Source organism: Heterodontus francisci, unplaced genomic scaffold, assembly GCF_036365525.1.
Source record: "Heterodontus francisci isolate sHetFra1 unplaced genomic scaffold, sHetFra1.hap1 HAP1_SCAFFOLD_745, whole genome shotgun sequence".
Taxonomy (NCBI): domain Eukaryota; kingdom Metazoa; phylum Chordata; class Chondrichthyes; order Heterodontiformes; family Heterodontidae; genus Heterodontus; species Heterodontus francisci.
The window spans coordinates 106963-129067 of record NW_027141721.1 but is presented as its reverse complement, the minus strand read 5'-3'; the positions used below and the strand labels follow the sequence as shown (position 1 = coordinate 129067).

The window sequence follows — 22105 nt, the reverse complement described above, 5'->3', positions numbered from 1 at the left end:
CACACTCCCCTCAGTCACTGTATCACACCCCCCTCACACACTGTATCACACTCCCCTCTGTCACTGTATCACATCCCCCTCAGTCACTGTATCACACTCCCCTCAGTCACTGTATCACATCCCCTTCAGACACTGTATCACACTCCCCTCAGTCACTGTATCACACTCCCCTCAGTCACTGTATCACACTACCCTCTGTCACTGTATCACACTCCCCTCAGTGACTGCATCATACTACCCTCAGACACTGTATCACACTCCCCTCAGTCACTGTGTCCCACTCACCTCAGTCAGTGTATCACACTCCCCTCAGTCACTGTGTCCCACTCACCTCAGTCAGTGTATCACACTCCCCTCAGTCACTGTATCACACTCCCTGAGTGACTGTATCACACCCCTCAGTCACTGTATCATACTACCCTCAGACGCTGTGTCCCACTCCCCTCAGTCACCTCATCCCACTCCTCTCAGTCTCTACATCTCACTCCCCTCGGTCACGGCATCCAACTCCCCTCAGTCTCTACATCGCACTCCCTTCAGTCTCTACATCCCATTCCCCTCATTCACGGCATCCAACTCCTCTCAATCACTACATCCCAATCCTCTCAGTCTCTTCATCCCACTCCCCTCAGTCACAGCATCCAACTCCCCTCAGTCACTACATCCCACTCCCCTCAGCCACTACATCCCACTCCCCTCAGTCTCTACATCGCACTCCCCTCAGTTTCTACATCCCACTCCCCTCAGTCTCAACATCGCACTCCCCTCAGTCATTACATCCCACTCCCCTCAGTCACTGCATCCCACTCCCCTCAGTCACTACATCCCACTCCCCTCAGCCAGTACATCCCACTCCCCTCAGTCTCTACATCGCACTCCCCTCAGTCATTACATCCCACTCCCCTCAGTCACTGCATCCCACTCCTCTCAGTCTCTACATCCCACTCCCCTCACTCACTACATGCCACTCCCCTCACTCACTACTTCCCACTCCCTTCACCCACTACATGCCACTCCCCTAATCACTTCTTCCCACTGCCCTCAATCATTACTTCCCAGTCCCCTTAGTCAATGCATCCCACTCCCCTCAGTCACTTAATCCCACTCCCCTTAATTACATCATCCCACTCCCCTCAGTCACTGCATCTAACTCCCCTCAGTCACTGCATCCCACTCCCCTCAGTCACTACATCCCACTCCCCTCAGACTCTACATCCCACTCCCCTCAGTCACCCCATCCCACTCCCCTCAGTCACCACATTCAACTCCCCACAGTCTCTACATCCCACTCCCCTAAGTCTCTAAATCCCACACCCCTCAGTCACTGCATCCCACTTCCCTCAGTCACTGCATCCCACTCCACTCAGTCCATGCATCGCACTGCCCATGTCACGACATCCCACACCACTCAATTACATCATCCCACTCCCCTCAATCACTGCATCCCACTCCCCTCAATTACATCATGCCACTCCCCTCAGTCCCTCCATCCCATTCCTCTCAGTCACTGCATCCCACTCTCCTCAGTCACCACATCCCACTCCCCTCAGTCACCCCATCCCACTCCCCTCAGTCACTGCAACCCACACCCCTCAGCCACTGCATCCTACTCCTCTCAGTCACTGCATCTCTCTCCCCTCAATCAGTGCATCCCACTCCTCTCAGTCACTGCAACCCGCTCCCCTCAGCCACTGCATCCCACTCCTCTCAGGCACTGCATCCCACTCCCCTCAATCGGTGCATCCCACACCCCTCAATCAGTGCATTCCACTCCACTCAGTCTCTACATCCCACTTCCCTCAATTACTGCATCCCACTCCGCTCAATTACATCATCCCACTCCCCTCAGTCCTTTATAGCCACTCCAGGCGCTGCTTCACAAACCACTGACCACCTCCAGGCGCGTATCCACTGTCTCTCGAGATAAGGAGGCCCAAAAGAACTCCCCTCAGTCACTGCATCCCACTCCCCTCAGTCACTGCATCCCACTCCCTTCAATCACCACATCCCACTCCCCTCAGTCACCCCATCCCACTCCCCTCAGCCACTGCATCCCACTCCTCTCAGTCACTGCATCCCACTCCCCTCAATCAGTGCATCCCACTCCCCTCAGTCACTGCATCCCACTCCCCTCAGTCACTGCATCCCACTCCCCTCAATCAGTGCATTCCACTCCCCAGTCACTGCATCCCAATCCCCTCAGCCTCTGCATCCCACTCCCTTCCGTCACTACATCCCACTCCCCTCAATTACTGCATCCCACTGCCCTCAGTCCACTGCATCCCATTCCCCTCCGTCACTGCATCCCACTCCCCTCAGTCAGTGCATCCCACTCCTCTCAGTCACTACATCCCACTCCCCTCAGTCACTACATCCCACTCCCCTCAGTCACTACATCCCACTCCCCTCAATTACATCATCCCACTCTCCTTAGTCACTCCATCCCAGTCCCCTCAGTCACCACATCCCTCTCCCCTCAGTCACCCCATCCCACTCACCTCAGTCACTCCATCCCACTTCCCTCAGTCACCCCATCCCACTCCCCTCAGTCACTCCATCCAACTTCCCTCATTCACTCCCTTCCACTTCCCGCAGTCACTCCATCCCACTTCCCTCAGTAAGAGACTGGATGATCTCGAGGACTGATCTTCTATGGTGCAACATTGGGTGTGGAATCTGTTTCGAATGCACCCCACAAGGGGGATACCTGATGTTCCAGACACCGCTGGGGTAGACGATGATCCCCTAGTGGATTCTCGAGTTGTTTGTTCCTCGGGTTCCTCAGTTGCGACAGTCTCTGGATCTGTAATAAAGGAAGAGAGCAGAGTGGAGAAAACCCGAAGAGCTCGTTTATTTCGTTCTCTAGTCCAGACAGTGTCAGATTTTCATCTTTATCAAACCCTCGAAGATCCTATCCAACTCCTCGTGAACATTGCTTCCTGGAGAGGGAGTGTGAGGTGCCCAGCACTGCAGTGGGGACCTGACGTGAGCCATGAACACTGCAGGGATCAGAGTGCCTGATAGACAGAGACAGCAGAGTCTGGTTCAGTTCCCTAGAGTTTCAGTGAAGTACACTTTGTGTTTCAGATCCTTTATTCACTGTGTCCCTGACAATAAGGAGGGGAGTGAGTAAACCGTCTCATTTCTGTGGGTGACACGGGACATCCCAGAATCACCCTCTGGATGATATAGAAGCATCAATGTACCTGTACAATACGCAGCGCAATAAAACAAGGACTTCAACTCATAAACGAAGTAACTGCTGCAGTTTTTGATCTTTATCTCATGGACCTTGTCGCAGTGTTTTCTACCCCAGGATAAACAAACTGTCCGTGTTACTTCCCCCTGTCCCACGCTGGGATGGGAACCTGAAATGAGAGTTTATAAATATTGAAGACTGTAACCCATGTGAACAGTGCTGTACAGTGAATGTAAATCTGATATTCTCAAGGCTGAAATTACCATTTAACCAGCCTGTAACATGTGTGGAGCAGTGAAAATCTGGGACAGCAGTCTCCGGAATCTTCCATCCACCAGAACTGAAACAAAAATCACAGAGTCAGTCCCTGAACTGATGGCAAATATTAACTGTTAGAGAGACTGGTACCAGCAGATAGTACCAGAAACTGGGGGAAATCCCTTACTCTGCCCATATTGACTAGATTACCCTGAAATTGTTCCTTTACATTACCTTTTAAATCTGTACCATCCTTGAGCAAGATTATCATCACACTTCTCCTGACCGGAGCACCCAGTGACATCACAATCGCTGCTCCTCCAGGGCTGGTCCAGGACTGTGTGATTTACACACGGGTCAGTGAGTGCAGAGTCTGTGACTGAGTGACAGAAAGATGTTTAATGTTAATATGTGACCTTACATCAGAACTGGGAAAAGTTCTAGTGACAAGTGAAACCGGGGAGGATGTGATGATAAATGGAAGGGAACACACTCCCCTCAGTTACCGTATCACACTCTCCTCAGTCACTGTATCCCACTCCCCACAGTCACTGTATCCCAATCCCCACAGTCACTGAATCACACTCCCCTGAGTCACTGCATGCCACTCCCCTCAGTCACTACACCCACTCCCCTCAGTCAGTGCACCCACTCCCATCAGTCGCTACATCCCACTCCCCACAGTCACTACATCCCACTCCCCTCAGTCACTACATCTCACTGCCCTCAGTCACTGCATCCCTCTCCCCTTAGTCGCTGCATCCCACTCCCCTCAATTACTGCATCCCACTCCCCTCAATCACTGCATCCCACTTCTCTATGTCACTGTACCCACTCCACCGAATCACTCTGTACCATTCCCTTCAGTCACTGCACCTCACTCCCCGCTTCTCTACATCCTACTCCCCTCAGTTACCACATCACACTCAGTAGTCACTACATCCCACTTCCCTCAATTACAGCATCCCACTCCCCTTAGTCACTACATCCCACTCCCGTCAGTCACTGTATCCCACTCCCCTCAGTCTCTGTATCCCACTCCCCTCAGTCGCTACTTCCCACTCCCCTGTCACTACACCCCACTCTCCTCAGTCACTACACCCCACTCTCCTCAGTCACTACATCCCACTCCCCTCAGTCACTACATCCCACTCCCCTCAGTCACTACATCCCACTCCCCACATTCACTGTATCCTACTCCACCTAGTCACCGCATCTCATTCGCTCAGTCACTGTATCCCACTCCCCTCAGTCTCTGCATCCCACTCCCCTCAGTCGCTACTTCCCACTCCGCTCAATCACTGCATCCCACACCCCTTAGTCACTACCTCCCACTCCCCTGTCACTCCACCCCACTCCCCTCAGTCACTACATCCCACTCCCCACATTCACCGTATCCTACTCCACCTAGTCACCGCATCTCATTCGCTCAGTCACTACATCCCACTCCCCTCAGTCTCTGCAGACCACTCCTCTCAGTCACTGCAGCCCACTCCTTACCGAGCTAGCCGTGTCCTAAAAGACAAAGCTGCTAGTCTGGGACTGCGGTAGGTGATGACAGAACCAACAAGAGGAGAAAATATACTTGACTTCATCCTCACCAATCTGCCTGCCACATATCCATCTGTCCATGACAGTCTTGGTGGGAGTGACCACCGCACAGTCCTTGTGGAGCAAAAGTCCCACCTTCACATTGAGGATACCGTCCATCGTGTTGTCTGGCACTATCACCATGCTAAATGGGATAGATTCAAACAAGTCTAGCAATACAACAATGGGCATCCATGAGGTGCTGTGGGAACAACAGCAGCAGCAGAATTGTACTCAACTACAATCTGTAACCTCATGGTCCGGTATATCCCCCACTCGATCATGACCATCAAGCCAGGAGACCAAACCTGGTTCCATGAAGAGTGCAGGAGGGCATGCAAAGTGCAGCACAAGGCATACCTCAAAATGAGGTGTCAGCCTGGTGAAACTACAACACAGGACTATCTGCATGCCAAACAGCATAATTAGCATGCGATGGACAGAGCTAAGCGATCCCATAACCAACGGATCAAATGAGTTCCGAAGAAGGGTCGCTGACCCGAGACGTTAACTTTGCTTCTCTTTCCACAGATGCTGCCAGACCCGCTGAGTGATTCCAGTATTTCTTGTCCTGCCACATCCAGTCGTAAATGGCAGTAGACAATTAAACAACTAACTGGAGGAGGTGGCCCCACAAATATCCCCATCCTCAATGATCAGGGAGCCCAGCACATCAGTGCAAAAGATAAGGCTGAAGCAGTTGCAAAAATCTTCAGCCAGAAGTGCTGAGTTGATGATCCATCTCGGCCTTCTCCTGCAATCCCCAGCATCACAGATGTCAGTCTTCGGCCAATTCGATTCACTCCGCTTGATATCAAGAAATGACTGAAGGCACTGGATACTGCAAAGGCTATGGGCCCTGACAATATCCCGGAAGTAGAACTGAAGACCTGTGCTCCAGAACTTGTTGCATCCTTAGCCAAGCTGTTCCAGTACAGCTACAACACTGGCATCTACCCTGCAATGTGGAAAACTGCCCAGGCATGTCCTGTGCATAAAAAGCAGGACAAGTCAAAGCAGGGCAAGTTCAAGCCACCCAATTACCGTCCCATCAGTCTACTCTCTATCATCAGTAAAATGATGGAAGGTGTCGTTGACAGTGCTATCAAGCGGCACTTGCTCAGCTATTACCTGTTCAGTGATGGTCAGTTTGGGTTCCGCCGGGGTCACTCAGCTCCTGACCTCATTACAGTGTGGTTCAAACATGGACAAAAGAGCTGAACTCAAGAGGTGAGGTGAGAGTGACTGCCCTTCACATAGAGTCTGTCAGGATCCTGCTGCTGTGTCTGACACTCACCAGAAAACATGAATCTCCTCAATTGCAGACCTGACAGAATACTACCCAGACATGCCAGCCCTCTCTCCAGACAGCGAGCGTCTGCTTCAGTTCCCTAGAGTTTTAGTGAAGAGTTCACTCTGTTTTACAGATCCTTTATTCACTGTGTCCCTTACAAAAAGGAGGGCAGTGAGTAAACTGTCTCATTCCCATGGGTGACACGGGACATCCCAGAATCACCCATCTGCACCATATACAAACAGCAATCTACCTGTACAATAAACAGCTTCACAGTCAGGTGGAGGCTTCAACTCATAAACAAAATAACTGCTGCAGTTTATGATCTTTATTTCCTGGGTCCAGTGACAGCGATTTCCAGCCTTGTTAAAACAAACTGTCCTCGTTACTTCCCCATTTCCCACACTGGGATGGGAACCTGAAATGAGAGTTTATAAATATTGAAGAAGGTAACCCACGTGAACAGTGCTGGACAGTGAATGTAAATCTGATATTTTTAAGACGGAAATTACCCTGTAACCAGCCTGTGGCACGTGTGGAGCAGTGAAAATCTGGGACAACAGTGTCCGGAATCTTCCATCCACCAGAACTGAAACAGTTAATCACAGAGTCAGTCCCTGAACTGATGGTAAATATTAACTGTTAGAGAGACTGGTAACAACAGATAGTGCCAGAAACTGGGGGAAATCCATTACTCCTCCCTCATTAACTGATTTACCCAGAATTTGTTCCTTTATATTACCTTTTAAATCTGTACCATCCTTGAGCAAGATTATCATCACACTTCTCCTGACCGGAGCCCACAGTGACATCACAATCGATGCTCCTCCAGGGCTGGTCCAGGACTGTGTGATTTACACACGGGTCAGTGAGTGTGGAGTCTGTGACTGAGTGACAGAAAGATGTTTAATGTTAATATAAAGTACAGTTAATGTTAAACAGCGCCTTGTACCCTCCCAAAATACCAATAATCTCAGTTTCACCCTCTGCCCTGGTCAAAACCCCCCAGATTGAAGCTGGAAAATGTCCTCCTTCTCTAAACTGGGTTTCCATCTGTCTCCCAGCTCAGCCTCCCCCTCTAACTCACTGCTCACAGACAGTCCTCCCTATTCTAGATTAACCACCAGCTCTCAGGTAACAGAAAGCAGTAAATATCTCAGCTTCACTTCATCCCAGTAGGAAAGATGTAAAGTGGAGGAGGAGCGAGAGCTGCCAGGTGGAGCACAAGCGACCCAGTGTGACTGGTGGGTCCTGCAGAGGGAACGTGTCGTCTCAAAACCAACAACAACCTGCGTTTATGTACTGCCTTTGATGTAATAAAATGTCCCAAAGCACTTCATCGGTGTGTTACCATCCCGAACTGACACCGATCCACAGAAGCAGCTGGTCGGGCAGGTGGCCAAATGCTATGTCAAATAGGTAGGTTTTAAGGAGTGTCTGAAAGGCGGAAAGAGAGGTGGAGAGACGGAGAAGTTGAGGGAGAGAATTCCATAGCGTTAAGCCTCGGCAGGTGAAGGCACAGCTGCCAATGGTGGAAGGGATTCGAATCGGGAATACTCAAGAGGCCTGAATTAGAGGAGCGCAGAGATCTCCGAGGGTTGTGGGGCTGGAGATGATTTCAGTGGTAGGGAACGGCGAGGTGATAGAAGGATCTGGAAACGATTGTGAGAATATTGAAATCCAGGCCTTGCTGAAACGGGAGCCAGTGTAGGTCAGTGAGCACGGAGATGAAAGGTGAACGGGACTTGGGCAGTATCATACTGGATGACCAAAATGTACAGAAGGTGGAATGTGAGAGATCAGCCAGGAAATCTTTGGAATAGTCAAGTCTAGAGGTACCAAAGTACTGCTAAAGGGTTTGAGCAGCAGAGAAGCTGCAAGAGCCAAGTCAGGAATACTGTTTGTGATCATCCTTCTCGAATTGTCGGCAGCCTTTGACACAATTCACCACACTATCCATCGCCAACACCTCTCCTTCCATGTCCAGCTGGGTGGAACTGCTCTGGCCTATTTCCACTCAACCCAGTCTAGTCTCAGCCAGAGAATCTCCTGCAGTGTCTTCCCTACACACTCCAGCACTGTTACCTCTAGCGTACCCCGAGAATCTATCTTGTCCCTCTCCAATTTCTCATCAGCTTCTGACTGTGCCCAGCTTCCTTCCCTGTAGCCTCCTCATCACAAGGGCATCCAATTACAACCTCCGTAATATCCACCATCACAGATTTTGCCTCAGCCAATCCTCTACCAAAAACCCTCTACCTTCTAGAGAATCAAATGTTCTAATCCTCTCCTGGCCAGCCTCCCAGCTTCCACTTTCCAGAAGTCAGGTCTCCTCCAACACACTGCTGTTGTATGTTATCTTGCAGAAAGTTTAAGTCACACATCACCCCTGTGCTCTCTGACCCACATTGGTTCACAGCTGCAAACGCCTTTGATGTACAACTTCCATCTTCCTGTTCAAATTCTTTCATGACCTCTCCCGCCCTCTCCCACCACATTTCTGTAATCTTCACCAACTCTCTGTTTCTCTGACCCAAGCCTCCTGTATAAATTCCCTCCACTCCCTTTCCTCCAGCAGTGTCTGATGTGGCTTCAAGATGTCTAGCCTCCTAAACCTTTCTGCCTCTCCACCTCCGTCTGCTCTTTTAAACTAACAGTCAGCCCTCCAATCATCTCCTTCCCTGCCGTGTGTCAGACATTTCTTCAATCAGATTTCTGTGCAACATCTTGGGAGATTATTCTATGTAACGGTATGCATAAACACAGCTTGTTCTAGTTGTACTGGGGGTGAACTTTGTCGAGAATGAAAGTTACTCACTCAGGTAACCCAGAATGATCAGCAGAGTCCACATCTTACTGGTGAGATTCTGGAAAGGGAAACACAAGACAAACATTTGAGAGAGATTACCGAGTCGGGAAATTGGAGGGAATATTAAATAGGGAGTTGCCGAGGAGTTCGTCAGTATATCTGTTTTAGAGAGGTGAGCTCCATCTAATTATCTCTCTCTCACTGGGGCTCTTACAGACAGAGGTGAGCTCAGCTACATGTTCTTGTTAAACATCAGGAACTTGACTCCAATCCTTCACCCTTTCCACTCTCCAAAGCTTTTATGAATAAACCACATGTGTTCCCGACTCTCTCCTCCAGGTCTGTCTCCTGCATCCCTGAAACAAACCTCTTTGAATTTCTGACAAAGGTTATTCATGAAGATGGTGTTGTTTCAGGAGAAGCTGGACACACACCCCCTGGGTCAACACCTAGCAAGTGACAAACTCCTTTGCTTTTTCTAACAGTCCTCCCACACCCGACTGCTTACCAAAGTCTCCAAAGTAGATGTCGCTGGGTGGGAGATGTTGTCGGTTCAGTTCCAGCTGCTTGCTCCTCAGTCTCGGGTCCACTATGCTGTGAACAGTGTCAGTCTCAGTGACAGCTCCAACCCCTATATACACCACTGCGGATTGACTGCAGTGCTGGTTGGCTGAAATATTTACATTTAGTAATGATGAATAATATGACATAATCTATGCAAACGAAGGCCTTTTGGTGAAACTATCTGCCTTAATAAACCACATTAATATTTCTCCTGGGCCCATGCTAACCCACGGGGCTTTGCTGTTGCAACATAACTTGTCTTCAGTTACCCAACAGGGAGGGTGTTGGGAGATTGGAGCCTGGGGCTGGGACTCTGAATATTAAAGTTAGTATTTGCCAGTTGGCTGTGTATATTTGATCTTTCATAGGCACTAAGTATTAGGGAGAGAATATTCACAGGAGACATGCCTCTCTTGTCAGTAGTGGGTCAGTATTGGGGGGATGATGAGAGGGGGGAGAGAAACAAGATGTTCCAGAGAGACAAATGATCAGACATCCATTTTCCTCCTTGAGGTCGTTGGGGTTAAAGTAAATGATTGTGTTTTTCAGAATATAGTCACAGAATGAGAACAATGAAATCCTCACATCAGCGACAGAGATACCATCTCCGAAATAGCACAGATACAGCGTTCGTAACACATACAAACCAGAATGAGGAGGACATAAATTTCTCAGTGAGAGAGTGTTTGAGTATTCAGGACATGGGATATTGTGAGGGGTCCCTGACTAGATGTTAATGTCTCAGTCACTGACTGCTCCTCAACTGCTAACATTGGGATAGCAGTGGGCTTTCGGTATAAACTTCAATACAAGAACCACCCAGGATGTTGTTTTATGGAAGGAAAAGTGTTGTATGTAAACTTTATAGAGTTACTGGCAGACCATTGTCCATGACTGACTGAATAATAATAAGCAGGTAATTTGTCCCAGATATGGGTGGGATTAGTCTTTGATATGTTTGATTTTGACTGCGAGAATGAGGAGAGATGAAACAATACAATTTGTGAAGTGGTGCAAGAACAGAGAGACCTGGGGGTGCTTGTGCAGGAATATTTAAAGGTGACAGGGTAGGTTGAGAAAGCGATTAATAAATCATATTACAGTCTGGGCTTTGTAAATAGAGAGGTCGAGTACAAAACTCCGGGAGTCATGCCAAACCTGTATAAAACACCAGTTCGGTCCCTGTTGGAACAATTCTGGGCACCACACTTTAGGAAACACCTGTAGGCTTTGGAGAGGGTGCAGAAGAGATTTTCTCGGATGGTTCAGTTGGTGAGGAATTTCAGTCAAATAAAAAGACTGGGTTAGAAAGGGACGTTCTCCTTAGAGCAGAGAAGGTTAAGGGGAGATTCGATAGATCACCAGAGGGCACAGCTTTAATGTGATGGGCAAAGGTACCAGAGGTGACATGAGGATAAATGTTTTTTAATATCATGAGTGGTTTGGATTTGGAGGGCAATGTCTGATAGGGTGGTGGAAATTCAATGGTATTATTCAAAAAGGGAATTGGCTCAATACTTGAAGGGGAATTAATTGAGGGAAATGGTGAAAGAGAGGGGAGTTGGATTAACTGGGTTGATTTTCGAAAGAGATGACAACCCCTCGATGGCCCGAATGGCCTCCCTCTGTTGTACTATTCTAGGATTTGTTTCTGATGGTGTGGGATTCGTCTGTTCCCACATTTCTCTGTTAGATCATTAGCACATTGGGCAGTGCAGTCAGTCCAGGGTTCTAGATAATATTCCTGTGACAGAATCACAATGTCACTGTCCCCTCAGTAATCACAATCACCTTGCAGCACATTGTTACTCAATGTGACACTGCCTGTGAAAAGGGGTGTCTGAATGTGCATCTCAGTTCCAACCAGCCCATGTCCAACTCCTCGTCCCTGATAGTTTCCACAGTTTCCATTCTCACTGGATTGCTGATTCTGTCAGTGCCCCTGTGTCCATGCCAGATTGTCAGATATTCATTCAGTCCCACAATGGGTCCATTAGCTCTTCTGAGCCGGCTTTGATATTTGCATTCCCTGGGACTAACAGATTTGAATGTTGTGCCGTGTGTCAACTAGGAAAATGTCAACTTTTGCAAAGCAGGAAGCTGTTGTGTTTGTCAAGGACTGAGAACAATAGACTCTTCATATCAGAGGCACAGATAAGATCAGCTGAAGGACAAAGATGCACAACTAACAACATAGTCAAACAAACTGAGGAGAGAAAGGGGGTGGGAGAGAGAGAGGGTTGGGAGTGTGTGTGTGGTGTATGCGTGCATCCAGTCATGCATTGTGGAACGTGTGATTAATGGAAGAAGCTACAATGCAAAGGGTTTGGAGGTAATGCCACAGTTGTAGGAGGCTCTGGTTAGACTACATTTGGAATATTGCACACAGTCTGGGCACCTTCCTCAACAAGCAGCTGTTTGCCTGAGACCAGATACAGCTGAGATTCACCAGAATGATACTGGGGTTAACACTGAGTACACTCGATGAACAGTGACAATTATCCCTGTCTCTGTAACCTCCTCCAGCCCCTGCAACCCTCCCTATCTCTGTAACTTCCTCCAGTCCCTACAATACTCCCTATCACTGTAACCTCCTCCAGCCCTACAACCCTCCCTATCTCTGTAACCTCCTCCGGGCAATACAACAAACACAACAAAAACCTCAGCACGAAAAGCATCAACAAATTCAACAACAGCCTCAGCGAGGGAAAACACCAACAAATTCAGAAGCAACGTTGGCAAAAAAAAGCTCACCAACCAATGTCAGGAGGAGAAAAAAACACCAACAGAATTCAAGAAGTGCGTCAGGAGGAGAAAAGCAACAAAGACAACTTCAGCAGGTGAAAAACAGCAGCAGATGCAACAACATGTTGAATCTGCACGGTCCTCCTTCCCAACATTTCGGGCCTTGTGTCAAGGTTGGGAGAGCTGTCAAGCAACAACCTGACATAGTCATACTCAGGGAATCATGCCTTACAGACAATGTCACAGAGCTCGCTATCGCCATCCCCGAGTACGTCCTGTTCCACCATCTCCAACTGCTTCATAAATGAAATTCCCTTCAATCATAAGGTCAGAGTGGGGATGTTCACTGATGATTTCACAATGGTCAGCATCATTCGCAACAGCTAAGATTCTGAAGCAGCCCGTGTTCAGATGTAGCAAGACCTGGACAACATCCAGGCTTGGGCTGAAAAGTGGCAAGTAACATTCGCGCCACACAAGTGCCAGGCATTGACCATCTACAACAAGAGAGAATATAACCAGCTCCCTTTGACATTCAATGGCATTACCATCGCTGAATCTCCCACTATCAACATCCTGGGTATTGCCATTGAACAGAATCTGAACTGGAGTAGCCGTATAAATACTGTGGCTACAAGAGCAGGTCAGAGGCTAGGAATCCTGCGGCGAGTAACTCACCTCCTGACTCCCCAAAGCCTGTTACCCATCTACAAGGCACAAGTCAGGAGTGTGATGGAATACTGTCCATTTGCCTGGATGGGTGCAGCTCCAACAACACTCAAGAAGCTCGACACCATCCAGGACAAAGCAGCCCGCTTGATTTTCACCCCATCTACAAACATTCACTCCCTCCACCACTGATGCTCAGTGTCAGCAGTGTGTACCATCTACAAGATGCAATGCAGCAATGAACCAAGGCTCCCTCCGTCAACACCTTCCAAACCCGCAACCTCTACCACCTCGAAGGACAAGGGCAGCAGATGCATGGGAACACCACCACTTGCAGGTTCCCCTCCAAGTCACACACCATCCTGACTTGGAACTATATCGGCCGTTCCTTCACTAACTGTGGGTCAAATTCCTGGAACTCCCTTCCTAACAGCACTGTGGGTGTACCCACCCAACATGGACTGCAGCGGTTCAAGAAGGCAGCTCACCAAAACCTTCTCAAGGGGCAATTAGGGATGGACAATAATTGTTGGCCTCAACCAGCATCGCCCAAAATCCCATGAATGAGTTAAAAAACAGAAAATAACCTCAGCAGGGGAAAAACTCCAAAATAAAACAACAACCTCAACGTAAAAAAAATTCAACAACTTAAGCAGGGAAGGAAACAAGAAGTACAACAAAAACCTCAGCAGGGAAAACACCAACAAAAACAACAACTACCTCATCAGGAGAACAGCGCCAACAAATTCAACAACAGATCAGCAGGAGATTCAAACACCAACAAGTTCAACAACCTCAGTTGGAGAAAAACACCAGCAAATACAACAACAACTTCAAAATTATACCAACAAATGCAACAACAACTACTGGCAGCCAATGGGAGAGAGAGGGGCGTGGGTTTCCCATCAGGGAGGGGGGTGTTGTGCAAACCTGAATCACTTGCTTGAATCTTCATGTGGCTTCTCACAAGACTCAACTCTCTTCTTTCCACTGATTTTCCAATTGCAGGATAAGCTTCCAGTGGAAGATGCATCTGTTACTGAGTCTCATGGTCTTATTTCAAAATAATGTTTTACTCCCCAGCTGTACCAAGTGTGATTTCAGAGGGGACGGTGGGGGGTTTCAGCGCCAAGTGACCGACTGACGCCCAGTTCAACCTGGAGTCCTCCAGCCTGTGGGAGAATCACTCGGCCATGCATTGCTGTGCCTGGAGTCTGCACAGTGGCTCAGAGAGATGGAGCAGTTCAACAAAAACACCAACAGAAACACCTGTTTCAGATAAAAGCCTGCAGCTCTGTATCCTGTTGGGTTTACCTACTGCAGTGTGAACATGTCTTCGACATGAAGAAGACACAGAAAGATGTTCAGGGATGATACGAGAAGTGAGAGGTCATAATGATCAGGAAAAGACTGAACAGACTGGGGCTCTTTTCTCTAGAAAAGAGAAGGCTGAGGAGTGACCTGATCGAGCTATTTAAGATTATGAAAGGGGTCTTGATCAGATAAATGTAGAGAAAAATGTTTGCATTTGCGGGTGAGACCAGTAAAAACGGGGCAGGTGCGTCAATATAATACAGTCACCAAAACATCCAATTGGAAATTTGAGAGAAACATCTTCACCCAGAGAGTGGGGAGAATGTGGAACTCAGTACCACAGGATGAAAGGAATAGGGAAGATGTATTTAAGCTGGGGGGGAGGGGGGCAGTTGGATAGGACATGAGGGAGAGAGGAACAGAAGGAGATGTGGCTGGGGGCGAGATGAAGAGGGCGTGGAACGACGTTCGTGTGGACCAAAAAGGTCGGCAAGGACGTGTCGGGCTGTAAATTCCTTGCAGCTGGAGCGAAGAGCAGGAACACCAACACTGTGGGACTAGTCAGTGGAGCTGGGGACTGACTCCTGGGTGAGGAGCAGCTTTTCTTTGTAATCTTTATCTAAACCTGTCACAATCTTGTACACCTCTACCAGGTCTCCACGCAATCTCAGTTTCTCCAGGGAGAACAACCCCAGCTTCTCCAACCGAACCTTGTAACTAAAATCCTCCATTCCTGGAACCATTCTGGTAAATCTCCTCTGCACCCTCTCAAGGAACCTCACCTCCTTCCTAAAGTGTGGTGACCAGAACTGGATGCAATTTTGCAGTTGTGGCCTAACCAGAGCTTTATAAATGTTCAGCATAACTTCCCAGTTTTTGCACTCAATGGCTCTATTTATGAAGCCCAAGATCTCGCATGTTTTGCTATTCCCATATTCTTTGCTACTGTTTCGAAGTACGGCCACTGCTGTAATGTAGAAACAGTGACAGCCACTTTCTAAAAGGCAAGATCCCATGAACAGACAACGTGCAGATCCTGCTGAAGTTGTTGTTGAATTTTTTGGTGTTTTTCTCCTGCTGAAGTTTCTGTTGAATTTGCTGTTTTTCTCCTGCTGAAGTTGTTGTTGACTTTGTTGGTGTTTTCTCCCGCTGAAGTTGTTGACTTTGTTGCTGTTTTTCCTGTTGAGGTTGTTGTTGAATTTGTTGGCGTTTTTCCTGTTGAGTTTGTTGTTGAACTTGGAGGTGTTTTTCTCCTGTTAAAGTTGTTGTTGAATTTGTTGGTATTTTCCCATTTGAATTTGTTGTTGAACTTGTTGGTGCTTTTCCTGTTGAAGTTGTTGTTGAATTTGTTGGTGCTTTTTCCTCTTTAAGTTGTTGTATTTATTTGTGCTATTTCCTGTTGAGGTTGTTGTTGAATTTGTTTGTGTCTTTCTTGTTGAGGTTGTTATTGAATTTATTGTTGTTTTTCTTTCCTCCTGTTGAAGTTATTGTTCAATTTGTTCGTATTTTTATTCTGCTGCCGTTGTTTTTGTATTTTGGGGGGGGGGTTTCTCCTCCAGGGGAACAGCAGACTTCACCAATATTGATTTTTTAAAAAGGTTAACATTGTTCAGTAAAATTGTTTCTTGGCTCTCTCTCTTCATGTCTGTTTCTCTCTCTCTGTTGCTCTTGTTATCTTTCCTCTCTCACACATTCTCATTCTCTCTCTTTATCACTGTCTCTCCTTCCTTCTCTCATTTCCTCTCTGCTCTGTTGCTCTTTCTGTCTCTCACACACGCACCCAATCTCATTCTCTCTCTTTATCTCACTCTCTTCTTTCCTTCCCCTCTCTTTCCCGCCTCTCATTTCCTTGCTTACTCTTGCTGTCTGTCTCCATTTCTCTCTCACACACACTCACTCTTATTCTCTCTCTCTCTCTCATTAATTCTTACAATCTCCTCTCATTTTCTGCCTCTGTGTCGCTCTGTCTCTGTCTCTCCCTGTCTGTCTCTACACCTCCTATTGCCTCATTCTCTCTATCTGTCACTCGTTCTCTCAATCTCTCTCTCTCTCTTTCGAACTAATTTTCCCTGAATCATTCCATCTCTCAGTGGCTTTGTTGATCAGTCTGTTCCTCTCTCTCTGTCTTTGCCTCACTCTACCTCTCCCTTGCTCCCTCTCAGCTGTCCTCTCTCTCTCACTCGTTCTTTATCTCTCCCTATGTGGGTTTCCCTGGGATGGCCTCTGCCTGTCCAGCTCTGTTGCCCTCTAAGATTTTGTTGGTATGATGTGGCCAGAGGGTGCTCTGTATGGAATACAATGCCAGCGACAGTGGTTATTCGACCTGTCTGCAGTTTCCACAGTAGCGGGGCGGTTTGATCACATTGCTTATAACGAGCCTCCTCCTCTGAAAATAATCTCACAGATCCAGCCTCACAGCTCCAGCGACCCGGGTTCAATTCTGGGTACTGCCTGTGTGGAGTTTGCAAGTTCTCCCTGTGTCTGCGTGGGTTTCCTCCGGGTGCTCCGGTTTCCTCCCACATGCCAAAGACTTGCTGGTTGATAGGTTAATTGGCCATTATATATTTGCCCCTTGTATAGGTAGGTGGTAGGGGAATATAGGGACAGGTGGGAATGTGGTAGCAATATGGAATTAGTATCGGATTCGTATAAATGGGTTGTTGATGGTCGGCACAGACTCGGTGGGCAGAAGGGCCTGTTTCAGTGCTGTTTCTCTAAACTAAAGCAAACTAGTTAGAGATCTGCTGACAGAAGATACTGAAGTGTTATTCGGAGATACTGGTCATGATTCCTTGCCTTTCCATATTTCTGCTTTCCACCTTTAAGACAGGAAACACCACTATCCCCATTTGGTACCATTGTTGATGAAATTAATGTTCGTAATAGTTACTTTATGCATTGTTATACATCATCAGCTCGTCAACCAAACTGAAATAATTTACTGTTCCTTGATCTGAACAGCAGTTAGGATTCTTTTAACAGAGTATCATCCTTAAACATTACCAATTTTCCTCTTTCTCAGATGCAGACTGAGCTGGTTTGTGTTCATCCTTCCGAGTTTGGCGCATTTATAGTTTTATCAATGTAATAAATCTGATTTATAATTGGGCTTAACCTGTCGAGCAAATATAAGTGTGAAGGCAGCAGCGTGACTGGAGGAAATTATTTTGTCTCCTTCTTAATCCCTTTCTTCTGCTTTTGCCTCTGTCCCTCCCTGTAACCCTCTATCGTTCTCTCCCCATTGATCTGCCATCCTGTGTGAAGAATCTTGTCAGATGTTAGATGGTTCTCCAGTCCCCGGCGGCCAACGCCCTGGTTCCTGGGGAGGAAACCACGTTCCACAGCAGTATTGGGCAGGGCAACATGACTGGTATGGACTGGTACTTGCAGATTGGTGACTGCCTGGAATGGATTAGATAGAGTGTACTTTCTGCATCTAAATGCAGGAAAAGGATTGAAACCCAGCACGAGACTCAAGCCAACACTTTGACTCTGTCCTTGAAAAGCTCCCGTGCACAAGACAACATCACTTACTACTGCGCGGCTCACAAGTACACACACAGTGTAACTAGAATGCAAGGAAACACGGCATAAACTCGGGAATGATGTAATACACCTTCCCCCAGTCTTTGGGGGTATGGTAGTATCGCTGTTATGTTACTGGGACTAGTAATCCAGAGGCCTCGACTGAATGATCCAGAGCACAGGAGTTCAAATCCCACCACAGCTGCTGGGGGAATCTAGCTAAACAAACACCACCTTAAATATTCACTCCCACCACCACCGACGCACAGTGGAAGCAGTATGTCCCAGCTGCAAAAAGCACTGCAGGAATGCACCAAGGCTCCTTCGACAGCACCTTCCAAACCCGCGGCCTCTACCAACTAGATGGACAAGGGCAGCAGAATCATGGGGACACCACCGCCTGCAAGGTCCCCTCCAAGTCACACACCATCGTGACTTGGAACTATATCACCGTTCCTTCATTGTCGCTGGGTCAAAATCCTGAAACTCCCTTCCTAACAGCACTGTGGGTGTACCGACACTACATGGACTGCAGTGGTTCACGAAGGCAGCTCACCACCACCTTCTCAAGGGGCAATTAGGGATGGACAATAAATGCTGACCTCAACCAGCATCGCCCAAAATCCCATGAATGAATTAAAAAATAGAAAATAACCGCACCAAAAATACATCAACAACCTCAACATGCAAAAACCAAATTGAACAACAATTTAAACAGGGAAGAAAACAACAAGTACAACAAAAACCTCAGCAGGGAAAACACCAACCAACACAACAACTACCTCAGCAGGAGAACAAGGCCAACAAATTCAACAACAGATCAGCAGGAGATTCAAACACCAACAAATTCAACAACCTCAGTCGGAGGAAAACACCAGCAAATACAACAACAACTTCAGCAGCAGAATGATACCAACAAATGCAACAGCAACTACTGGCAGCCAATGGTAGAGAGAGGGGCGTGGGTTCCCCATCAGGGAGGGAGGTGTTGTGCAAACCTGAATCACTTGCTTGAGTCTACATGTGGCTCCTCACAAGACTCAACTCTCTTCTTTCCACTGATTTCCCAATTGCAGGATAAGCTTCCAGTGGAAGATGTATCTGTTACTGAGTCTCATGGTCTTATTTCAAAGTAAGGGATCTTTCTCACCACCACCCCACACCCCCATTGTTTTTATCAACAGCTCTCTTTCTTATTTTCTTTCTCTCTATCTTTCTCTTCTTCCTTCATTCTTCGCATCCCAGATTGTCCATGTTCACTGACTTTCTTCTCTCCCGGTCTCTTCCCCCAGGCGCAATCTCCACGAGGGTCCGCCAGACTCCCACCGCCATCTCCAGATTTCCTGGGGAGGGAGTGGGACTGGAGTGCCGTGTGGAGGGTGAGAGTTGCGGTTCCATGTTCTGGTACAGACAGGACCGGGGAAGGAGCCGCGGCTGATGTTTTACTCCGCAGCTACACCAGGTGTGAACTCAGAGGGGACGGTGGAGGGTTTCAATGCCAAGAGACCGACTGGCTCCCAGTTCAACCTGAAGTCCACCAACCTGCGGGAGAATCACTCAGCCCTATATTTCTGTGCCTGGAGTCAGCACAGTGACTCAGAGAGATGGAGCAGTGCAACAAAAACACCAAGAGAAACACCTGTTTCAGATAAATGCCGGCAGCTCTGTATCCTGTTGGGTTTACCTATTGCAGTGTGAACATGTCTTTGACATGATGAAGACACGGGTTGCATTGAACCTCGGGGAAATGTTGCACGGAAATATCTTCAAGGATGATACGAGAACTGGGAGGTTACAATGATCAGAAAAAGACTGAACAGATTGGGCTCTTTTCGCTTGAAAAGAGAAGGCTCAGGAGTGCCCTGATAGAGCTCTTTAAGATTATGAAAGGGTTTTTGATCAGATAAATGTAGAGAAGTTTTTTTTCACTTGCAGGTGAGACCAGAAAAAGGGGTGGGGCATCAATATCAGACAGTCAGCCATAAATCCAATTGGGAATCCGGGAGAAACATCTTCACCCAGAGAGTGGGGAGAATGTGGAACTCATTATCACAGGCTGAGGGGAATAGGGAAGATATATTTAAGCTGAGGGGAAGCTGGATAGGACATGAGGGAGAGAGGAACAGAAGGATATCTGGCTGGGGGCGAGATGAAGAGGGCGTGGAACAACGTTCGTGTGGACCAAAAAGACCAGCATGGATGTATCGGAACGAATGGCCTGTTTCTGTGCTGTATATTCCCTGCAGCTGGAGCGAGGAGCAGGAACACCAAGACTGTGGGACTAGTCAGTGGAGCTGGTGGACTGACGCCTGGGTGAGTAGCAGGAACACCAACACTGTGGGACTCGTCAGTGGAGCTGGTGGACTGACGCCTGGGTGAGAAGCAGGAAGATTAGATTAGATTAGAGATACAGCACTGAAACAGGCCCTTCGGCCCACCGAGTCTGTGCCGACCATCAACCACCCATTTATTCTAATCCTACACTAATCCCATATTCCGACCAAACATCCCCACCTGTCCCAATATTTCCCTCCCACCTACCTATACTAGTGACAATTTATAATGGCCAATTTACCTATCAACCTGCAAGTCTTTTGGCTTGGAGCACTGACGCCTGGGTGAGGAGCAGGAACACCAACACTGTGGGACTGGTCAGTGGAGCTGGAGCACTGACGCCTGGGTGAGGAGCAGGAACACCAAGACTGTGGGACTAGTCAGTGGAGCTGGAGGACTGACTCCTGGGTGAGCAGCAGGAACACCAACACTGTGGGACTAGTCAGTGGAGCTGGAGGACTGACTCCTGGGTGAGCAGCAGGAACACCAACACTGTGGGACTAGTCAGTGGAGCTGGAGGACTGACGCCTGGGTGAGTAGCAGGAACACCAACACTGTGGGACTAGTCAGTGGAGCTGGGGGACTGACGCCTGGGTGAGGAGCAGGAACACCAACACTGTGGGACTGGTCAGTGGAGCTGGAGCACTGACGCCTGGGTGAGGAGCAGGAACACCAACACTGTGGGACAAGTCAGTGGAGCTGGGGGACTGACTCCTGGATGAGTAGCAGCTTTTCTTTGTGATCTTTATCTAAACCTGTCACAATCTTGTACACCTCTATCAGGTCTCCACTCAATCTCAGTTTCTCCAGGGAGAACAACCCCAGCTTCTCCAACCTAACCTTGTAACTGAAATCCTCCATTCCTGGAACCATTCTGGTAAATCTCCTCTGCACCCTCTCAATGACCCTCACCTCCTTCCGAAAGTGTTTTGACCTGAACTGGATGCAATTCTCCAGTTGTGGCCTCACTAGAGCATTATAAAGGTTCAGCATAACTTCCCAGTTTTTGTAGGCAGTGCCTCTATTTATGAAGCCCAAGATCTCGCATTTTTTGCTAATCTCAGGTTTTTCTATTCCCATATTCTTTGTTACTGTTTCGAAGTACGGCCCCTGATGTAATGTAGGAACAGTGGCAGCCACTTTCTACAAGGCAAGATCCCAGGAACAGACAACGTGCAGATCCTGCTGAAGTTGTTGTTGAGTTTGTTGGTGTTTTTCCTGTTGAGGTTGTTGTTGAATTTGTTGCTGTTTTTCCTGCTGAAGTTGTTGTTGACTTTGTTGGTGTTTTTCTCCTGCTAAAGCTGTTGTTGGCATTGTTGGTGTTTTTCCTGTTGCAATTGTTGTTGAATTTGATGGTGTTTTTCCTGTTGAGGTTGTTGTTGAATTTGTTGGTGTTTTTATCCTGCTGCAGTTGTTGTTGAAGTTATTGGTGTTATGTCCTGTTGAAGTTGTTGTTGAATTTGTTGATGTTTATCCTGTAATAAGTTGTTGTTCAATTTGTTGGTGTTTTTCCTGTTGAAGTTGTTTAGTTTAGAGTTTAGTTTAGAGATACAGCACTGAAACAGGCCCTTTGGCCCACTAAGTCTGTGCCGACCATCAATCACCCATTTATACTAATCCGACACGAATTCCATATTCCAACCACATCCCCACCTGTCCCTGTATTTCGCTACCACCTACCTATACCACGGGCAATTTATAATGGCATGTGGGAGGAATCCGGAGAACCCAGAGGAAAGTACGCAGACACAGGGAGAACTTGCAAACTCCACACAGGCAGTACCCAGAATTGAACCCGGGTCGC

The 22105-nt window shown here is 47.8% G+C and overlaps 1 protein-coding gene across 1 annotated transcript in view; it reads right to left on the bottom strand.

Moving 5' to 3' along the window:
- LOC137364494 (uncharacterized) overlaps nt 1–22105 on the bottom strand; it is a 99442-nt gene that overhangs the window by 6786 nt on the left and 70551 nt on the right. The window contains exons 2-9 of the mRNA XM_068027677.1: nt 9160–9208; nt 7084–7228; nt 6854–6930; nt 6595–6759; nt 3692–3836; nt 3463–3539; nt 3207–3368; nt 2708–2803 (exon numbers count right to left, since the gene is read on the bottom strand). Coding sequence (XP_067883778.1) covers nt 2708–2803; nt 3207–3368; nt 3463–3539; nt 3692–3836; nt 6595–6759; nt 6854–6930; nt 7084–7228; nt 9160–9193 — 901 coding nt within the window. The 5' untranslated portion in view covers nt 9194–9208. The remainder of the gene's footprint in view (nt 1–2707; nt 2804–3206; nt 3369–3462; nt 3540–3691; nt 3837–6594; nt 6760–6853; nt 6931–7083; nt 7229–9159; nt 9209–22105) is intronic.